The sequence below is a fragment of the Scophthalmus maximus genome, chromosome 13, assembly GCF_022379125.1.
Source record: "Scophthalmus maximus strain ysfricsl-2021 chromosome 13, ASM2237912v1, whole genome shotgun sequence".
NCBI lineage: Eukaryota > Metazoa > Chordata > Actinopteri > Pleuronectiformes > Scophthalmidae > Scophthalmus > Scophthalmus maximus.
The window spans coordinates 1563628-1572585 of NC_061527.1; the positions used below are offsets into that span (position 1 = coordinate 1563628).

The window sequence follows — 8958 nt, forward strand, 5'->3', positions numbered from 1 at the left end:
GTGAGTGTAGCACATTATTGTTCGGAGGATGACGTGTGTTTGTCCAGTAGTTTTCCCGTTTCGTCCGTACGATGCTTTGTGCCATGTTGGTTCATTGATAGTCACGAGTACGGAAAGCCAGAGGTGACAAAACAGTTTCTCTCCACGATAGTAGGATTTCTTTTTAATCACAACTTTCTTGTTGTGAGAGAAGAAACACTCATCTCCTCTGGTTTTCTGTTCTTCGTTTTTAAGTCTGTACTGTGTGTGTGTACGTGTGTACGTGTGTACGTGTGTGTGTGTGTGTGTGTGTGTGTGTGTGTGTGTGTGTGTGTGTGTGTGTGAGAGACGAGGCTGTTGTGAAGAGAATTGTGTGTTTTTCACTGAATAACTGACCATCCCTGAAGAACTCTGTTTGGGGGATTTGCACAGTGTTTTTTTTTTTTGTCATACGAATTCAATAAAAGTGAGAATTACAAACTTACTAGTTTCACTCGTGTTCATGATTCTGACGTGCTGCTAGAAAACAAGGGGATCAGAGACGCAGACTTCAGCCACGTTGACATTACTTTTGGCATTTCGCGGGAAAATTGCTTCATCTTTATCATTTTTATGTTCGCCACAGATTTTATTCTATGAACCGACGGGCCTATTGAATGAAGAATTATTAGAAGAATTCAGTGATAATTGGTACTGTGACCTTGACCCTTTAACGATAAAATGTGGTATATGACATCAGAATCAGCCTTTGTTTTAATGTCTGGTCAAGTGGATGATGGGTGAAAATTTTCTGCAAAAAGATGACGTCATGGGTTGCGACGTTTCAATAAGTTTTCAAAACGACACCGGTCACATCTCGATTCAACCGCTGGTTCACGAGCTGAAAACACTCAAAACAACGCCACCGACCTCGGTTTTCAAAAGGAAACGTTTAAATTAGATGATCTGAGAAGCTGCAGAAGAGGCACGCGTGAACATGTGGTGGTGATATATTTTTTTAAAGAAATCACAACGGGAGGAAAAATCTGGGAAGATATTAAGAAAAAATTATTTCAGTTTTAAATATTTTATTGTTTTGGGGGATGATGTAAGAGTTTTCTGGAGACTAATAAAGTCCCTTCGGTCCATTCTGATCACATAGAGAGTAGGATACAGTATGTATGTATGTATATATATATATATATATATATATATAAATGTTCATTCATTTATCATTGAACCGATCAATTACCACTGGTTAAACACTTCACACATGATCGACGATCGAGTCCCAGACTAGTTCACGGTGTCACGAGAAGCAGCTTCGTCCTGAATCACAGACGACGTCGCCGCTGCAAACTTCACATTAAGGATGGACTTCATCCCGAGCGTCTTTTAAAATGAAAACAGTTCCTGGGAGTGAGACGAGGAGATGCCCCCCCCCCCAGACGGTGACCTCTGACCTCCGTCCGCCCGTCCCCTACGAGCCCCCGGGGGCGACGGCCGGGCCCAGGCCGCTCTGCTCCAGCTCGGCGATCACCAGCATGTGTCTGAAGTCGGCCGGTTTGTGGTTGAACGTCTCCACCAGTCGGAACGTCTCCTGCCGCTGCGTCCCGTAGAACAGCTGCACCTGATTGGCCAAGCACTGAGCCTGGTGGACGGTCTGAGGAGGAGGAGGAAGGACAGACGACATGATGATGAGGACTATGATACAACATTACACCTGCTGAGTGATTTTAATCCACAAGACGATGGAACCTGGACTGTAGGGTACTTACACACATCATGCGGATCATATATTTGATTTTAAATTTATTTGCAGTTTAAAAATCGAAAATGACATGATAGAGAATAAGGATTTTTGCCAATTGAGAAAAGATATTCCATAGTTTGGTTCCTCCAAATATCTACAAGTGAGAAATCTGTCAGGATGAAGATCTGACGATCGACGAGTTACAGTAAAAGTCTGCTCAGGAATATTCCTTTTTAATTTAACGCATCTTAAATATAAATACATATTTGGAAAAAGTATATTGACGTCATAGTACGGTTGCATCCCAACAAAACATTTTTATAACTAGAAACCCTGAGCGTGCAGCGTGCGATGTGCGACCTGCGGCGCCGTGAGTCTGCGCAGCGTCGAGGACTTACGATGAACTTGGGATCCATCTCGGCCGTCATGAGGACGACGCCCTTCTCCTCCCTCAGCTCCGGGTAGTGGTAGAGGATCAGCTGACTGGGAGCGTGTTCGCCCAGCGTCTGGAAACAAACAGGAAGAGAAACAGAACTGAGACCGACAGGTTCGCGGGAGATTCAAAGTCAGATTTACATAACTTTTTGGAAGCACTGTTATTTTAACGTGTCGGCGAGCGCCTGGTCACCTGGACGTTGATGAGCGAGGTGAAGTGCAGCTCGTGTCCGGACCACTGACCCAGGAAGAACTCGTAGCCCTCGTTCTGAGGCAGAGCGTACAGGAACTGAGGGGGAAAACTGAGTTAATTTATGTTTTGATATCACAGATTAGTTTCCTCATCACGTGTGATTCTCACCATGGCGTTCGACTTCGACCTGCTGGAAATCATCTCATAGTTCTGCGTCTGGAATATGAGAGAAGACGAGTTATGACATCACAAACAGACACCAGCTCAAGTTACATGGTTCAACACTGTCGACAATGGTCAATTTTTTTTTTTTACATTTACATTGTCCTGTGTGTTAAACATGGAATATGAAAAAGCAGGAGGCTTTGACTCCTGAATGAGAATCATATTTGGAGGAGCTTTTTCTTTCCAGGACATTTCACTGAAATAAGAATTAAATATTTTAAAAGACATTTATTCAAACTGGCCCGTGTCTCAACTGCTTTTCTTATTGTTATTGCATATATTAGTTGTTTATTATGACTTTTATGGTTTTATTTATGTGACGCACTTTGTTTGCTTTGTGTAAATGAAATAAACTTTACTTCAATAACCCGCCTTTGGCAGATAATGTGCAAATAAAAATAATTAAAATAAATATGATAAAATATGTTTTGTTTACTTTTTTACTACATAAATGTCAAGAGTAAAACGATAAAATGATATTGTGAAACCTCCATATAAAAATGACAAAAGAGACGAAATTTGTAAATTCAGTTGAAGCGGCGAAGACGTGAATTGTTGAGCAAAGTGGAAAATAAAGTATCTGGTGTTGAACTCACCGGGATGACGGCGCTGATCGTGTCCTTCGTCGAATAATATTTCATCCAAAGCTGAGACAAGAAAAGAAAAGGAAAAATAAGGATCAAAGCTGCTGCTGGTAGTAATGACAGTGATGCGTTCGTGCGACGGAGGGCTCACTCACCTCTGAGATCTCCTCGCCCGTCATGTCCTGGATCAGCTCCATGTTGAGGATGGAGCCCAGCGTCTGAGGAATCATCATCACCATCACCATCACCATCGCACAGAAAAAACCTTGCTTCCTTTTCTCTCCCTCGACTCAGCTGCTCTGCTCCTCCACCATCCATCTTTAAATCCTTTTATTGGTTTACGAAGCTCTTAGCGGTCTCAGTCCGACCTGCTTATCAGATCTGCTTTTACTCTGTGAACATTCTTCGATCAAGGACTTTTAATTAAAACACAAACTCTGAAGTGTCTTTTCATTACGACGGTCCACGTCACAGGATGTGGACGAACTCAAGACCTTCATTTCTATTCAGGCTGTTCATTTAATTTGCTTTATTTTATACATCTCAGAACTTCTTTCCTGCTCCGTCAGGTTATTCTATTATCGTCCATCTTCTCTGGATAGTTTTTCCTTTTTCGTGTCGTCTCTCTTTTAGTATTTTTTTCCGTAATATTCTTCCATCACTGTTTTCCTCGTCTCCTTTTAGTATTTTTCAAATTTACCTTTAAAATGTTTTGTCTTCCTCTTTGTTCACCTGCCTTTGTTGTTTGCAAATGTATTATTACTATTATTTTGCCAGGAAGCTCCTGTAGGTGGAGAGCTGCCATTTTGTTTCAACCCTCTTTCCTCCTGATATGCAACCTTTTTTTTTTTTTTTTTGATAGTTTTGGATTTGAGTTTTCTTATGTTGACCTTTGCTCTCCCTGAAGTTAAGCTACGTAATGTTCTGGTGATAAATAATTAAGACCCTAAACTAAAAATGAATCGTCAGATTCTTCATCTTTTATTCTGTAAAGCACTCTGTGTTGCATCGTTTGTATAAAAAAAAGAAAAGAAAAGTCAGTGTTGTCACCTTGTTCTTAGTGAAACCTCCCGACGCTCCGTCGTCGGCAGCCATCTTGTCCCGTTTCTCCAACTGCAAAAGGATTCACACGGACAACAGGAGTCACATCTGGTTCCTACAGATGTTTCTGTCGCAGGGAAAACCAACATGACCAGAGAGGAACATGAACTCTGCTCCTCCTCCTGTGTGTTCTGAGCTCGTCTGATACTCCACCTCCTGCTCCATGAGCCTGACGAACTCCGCCTGCTTCGACTGTCCCAGCACCTCCTTCTTGGCCTCATGACGTTTCTCCAGTCGAGCCTTGAACTCCTGCGGTTTGGTGCTGGAAAAAACAAGTCAGACTTCAGAATACAATTAAACCCTCTTCCGCTGTTTCACGTCTTTATTCTGTTCAGGCGAGTAAATGCTGCAAATTATAGTTGGTAGCCGAGTCGAACTTCCTACATTACCCACAATGCCTTGGGACTAATGCACCGCTGCATCGTTTCAGAGGAAAATTATTTTATACACAGATTTCAAACCTTGCAGCCAATTCATTATTTTCATTTTCAGTCAAATATGAATCTAATCAACTTGTAATGTTTTCCTTTCTTTGCATGAAGGTAAAATATTTTCCCGCAGGCAGGGACGTCAAAGAAATAAAAGAAATAACCTGATCATTTCATTTCATCATAATTTCTATATTTTCTGACAGAATTATTCATCAGGAAAAACATGCCTGAGATTTTAGCCCTTTTTTTGCAAATTAACATTGACACTAATATGCTCAGTTATTGATTAGGTGGGCGTGTCACAGAAGGTTTCCAATAATATGACGTATGAACGTGGGCGTGGCTCCTAACTGGTTACAGTTATGTGACGTATAAGTTGCAGAACCCCATTTAAAATTTGCCCAGTTATTGAATTGCTTCATATCTTATAACTCAAAAGAAAAAACGTAGCTTGAATCACAATAGTGTTTCACCAAATTCGGCTGTAACAACTCTTGAAAAAACTCAAAGGATTTTCTGTAACTGACATTTATTTTAGACTTTGGGTGAAAACAATAAACGACATTCAACGAGCTTCTCAGCTATAGATGTGACATTTTATATATGTGTATACACTGCTTGACAGTTTAACACAAAGCCGAATGTATCAGTAGATCAACAGCTTTTCAGAGAAAGTATTTAATATAAGTCAACAACATTATCACTCCCCCAGAAAGCGGATCCGGTTTTAATTAGCTCGTTTTCCTAACGGGGGTTCGTGTGTGTGTGTGTTAGCTCCCCGCTAACCTGCGCAGCTGCTGGATCTTGTCCTGGTACTTGCTGAAGAACGGGTTCTCCTCCAGCTGCGGCTCCTTCCGCACCGAGAAGGCGCGGAACTGCGCCGGCACCAGCCCGGGGATCAGCGGCCTGATGCCGGCGGCCCTGACCGCCAACATGCCCCGATACAGGCACGACATCTGCACCACGGCGGCCGCCATCTTTCCGTCGCCCCCGTCCCACATCTATAGTGTTCCGGCCGGAAGCGGGTTTGTCCTACGTTAGTTCCGCGAACAGATCAATAATAACGAATCGAAGGGAAAGTATTAATGATTTAAAATAAGATTTGCAACAATAAAAGGATTATTTAAAAAAAGTTTTTATTCAGAAATATTAAGCAAACAAGCATCATGTTACTGTTTGTTGCCTCGTGAAAATAAAACAAAAGTATAACAGCAAAAAAATAAGACAACACATATAACACTGTTATTAACGTCCAGTGTACTTTATATTAAATAATAATCATAACAATAATAATGATGATGATGCAATAAATTGCAAAAAAATCCCACAAATATGAATAAATAAATACAAATGTAGTCACTGAATTTGTCCACAGGAGTATTGTCTTCAAAATATGATCATTATGTTTTCAGTAAGTCCAATGAATCTAAAATACATAAAAAAATAAAATAATTAAAATCTAAAATTTAAAAACAATAAATACAAATTAATAAAAAGTTAAGGAAATTAAGTTATATATAAAATATAAAATACAAAATAAAATTATGAATGTAAAATATAAAATATAAAATATAAAATATAAAATATAAAATATAAAATATAAAATATAATTATAAATGTAACATGTTAAAAAGAAAAAGTAGATTAGGAACAAAAAACATTGATGTTTGATTATTAATGATATATGGCAAAAAGAAGGCCACAGAAGAACAGATTTGTGAAGGAGTTGTGATACAATGTTATGACATTAGTTTTAAGATAACAAACCATTTATTCCGTGATTATGACACGTGAACTATTTGTTGAGATGTTGTGAACCTTCCCGTGACGTCAGCCTGTCAGAGCATCAGTGACGCCGGGTTATGATGATGATGATGAAGATGATGATGACACCAGGCTGCCACAGTGTTGTCCTGACAACCTGCGACCAGTGGAGGTCGCTGTAGCCTTTTCATATAGCTGCATCACAAGAAGCAGCAGTTAGTGCACCACGGTCCTCTGAGGCATCCAGAGGACAGTCGACTCAAATTCTCCAGAGTCACTTACAGACCTGTGTGTGTGTGTGTGTGTGTGTGTGTGTGTGTGTGTGTGTGTGTTTGTGTGTGCGCGCTGGCAGACGCCATGCTGGCTGTAACTTTAATGAGTTGTGTGTTTCCTCGATGACCTGATGTCTGAGTGCTTCTGCGTTTACTTTCAAGGGACAAATCATTAAAAAAAATAATCAGTTCTATTCAATAAACAAAACAGCTGTGAGCTGCCGGCTGTGCATCTGAGCCCCCGGCCGAGGAGGAAGAAGAAGAAGATGATGATGATGATGATGATGAACAGTTATTTGTAGCTGCTCTACACCTGAATTACAACCAGTGTCAATGAATCAAGGAATAAATATCTTTGTATACGTTTCCTGATGTTCACCATGTAAGTACAATAAAAAAAATGTATCTGTGATTTTAGAAAAATAAAAAATAATAAAATAACTTGACACAAGAGGCTGTATTACCTTTGACCTTACTCCTCCCATAGTACGCCAGAAACAGTGGCAGAAAAGGTTTTGTATTTTCATCAACTTGATGACTTTTCCCTTTTGTGTGATTCCTCTTGAGATATATTTTATTTTTCATGATTCAAGATTTCTATTATTTGTATGATTATTTTCCAGCCTGCTGAAGATGTGTCACAGGAACATGATGTGACGTCTCACTGTTTATCAGCTTCACATTCATGTAAGTAATCATTTGACCAGATTAAGACGAAGTATATTCACAACCTGCATTAAAGTTTTGTTACGTCTATATTTTTTCCATACCTCCTATATTGAAAACATGAAAAATATTTCATAACCATAACGTCTTGGAGCGACCAGCAGGTCGTCCAATGACGCTGCTACACACTTTATTAAAACAATGTAACTCACATAACTTATTTAATATTCATCCTAGTTTCTACCATCTTCACGTTCCCATGCTCATTGTTTTTAGTCAATGTGTGTCTTTATGTTTGCACCATGGATATAGGGTTTTTAATTTGTTGTATGTACTTAAAATGACAGTAGAGTCAATTCTTCTTCTTCTGATTCTTCTTCTACCGTCCGGCTCCACAGGCCCCACGTCCACGTCTCGCCCATGGAGGGAGGAGCTCAGTCGGCACCCGTACGGTCTGAACAGATGTGGAACCAGCCGGTCACATCTGGATTCGCTCTCCGCTCTGATCATGTGACCTCTCCTGAGTCTCCTGGTCTGATTTAACACGTCCTCTGTTGTGACTGTTGACTCCATGATTTCAACACAAATCAGATGATACTGGAATAAAAATGTTCCATCTCACAGTTAAAACCCCGTCGGTCATTTTCACATTGATGTGGAAATAATCCCAAAACCAGGATCCGTTGTTGTTGTGTCACGTGTTTCTGCAGATTGGTCCGTGACGACAAACACGTCTCCATCGTCTCTGCCGGCGTCACACTGACCGACATCTTCTGTCTTCTCTCTGCTTCTGTTCTCTTTTTCTTCCTCTCCTCTCACTGACCTCCTCCTCCTCCTCCTCCTCCTCTTCCTCTCCCTCCCTCTCTCTCTGCGTTCTCTCTCTCTCTTTGTTATGGGGGGGGGGGGGGGGGGGGGGGGTCCTGCATGGAGGATGTATATTTCATGCGCGGCTCTGGAGGCTTTTACCATTAATTATAGAGAAACACTAAGCTCCCCATTTGCCGGACAGATGTTATTTTTTACTTAAGGAGAGAAAGGGGACTGTTCCATAATTCAGAGGTGATCCCGCTCGCCAGAGAACAAATAAATAAATGAATAAATAAATAAAGCAAAAGCAAAAACCACAAACAGTTGCTGTACACTGCTGCTGCTGCTGCGTGCCCAGACGTGTAACGCAGCAGCCAACGCACACACACACACACACACACACACACACACACACACACACAGATTTCCTCTGTGTCGAGCCTTTAAGTGCCTTCTGTGTAATAAATATGGAACAGCTGCTCTATCATTTCATTTCTTATTCAATCTGCGTCTCCCAAAGTATTTCACAAAATCACACATACACGCACACACACACACACACACACACGCACGCACGCAGAGCAGAACAACAGAACAAAAGGTGTGTGGAACAAAAAATTCAAAGCTGAAATATTACTGAAGATGGAAAAAAAAGATGCTGATGAAAGAGAGAAGAAATTAACATATTTAACTTTTTTAAATTTCCGACATCGCAACTGTAAGATCATTTCAAATGATTGATAAATTGTTCTAAAAGTCATTTATTAAA

At 40.5% G+C, this 8958-nt stretch overlaps 1 protein-coding gene across 1 annotated transcript; it reads right to left on the reverse strand.

Annotated features, from left to right (window-relative positions):
* Nucleotides 1-262: 262 nt before the first annotated feature.
* atpaf1 (ATP synthase mitochondrial F1 complex assembly factor 1) lies at nt 263-5689 on the reverse strand. Its single transcript, XM_035648844.2, has 9 exons — nt 5467-5689; nt 4403-4511; nt 4199-4261; nt 3304-3366; nt 3161-3211; nt 2508-2555; nt 2340-2435; nt 2110-2217; nt 263-1621 (listed from the first exon to the last, which is right to left on the reverse strand). The coding sequence occupies exons 1-9, from the start codon at nt 5679-5681 to the stop codon at nt 1439-1441; spliced, it is 936 nt and encodes a 311-aa protein (XP_035504737.2). The 5' UTR covers nt 5682-5689; the 3' UTR covers nt 263-1438.
* Nucleotides 5690-8958: the final 3269 nt, after the last annotated feature.

Coding starts and splice junctions, on each gene's coding strand:
- atpaf1 (XM_035648844.2), bottom strand. CDS start 5,681: ATGTGGGACGGGGGCGACGGAAAGATGGCGGCCGCCGTGGTGCAGATG. Junction 3,212..3,303: donor CGGGCGAGGAGATCTCAGAG/GTGAGTGAGCCC, acceptor TTCTTGTCTCAG/CTTTGGATGAAATATTATTC. Junction 2,436..2,507: donor GGTCGAAGTCGAACGCCATG/GTGAGAATCACA, acceptor TTTCCCCCTCAG/TTCCTGTACGCTCTGCCTCA.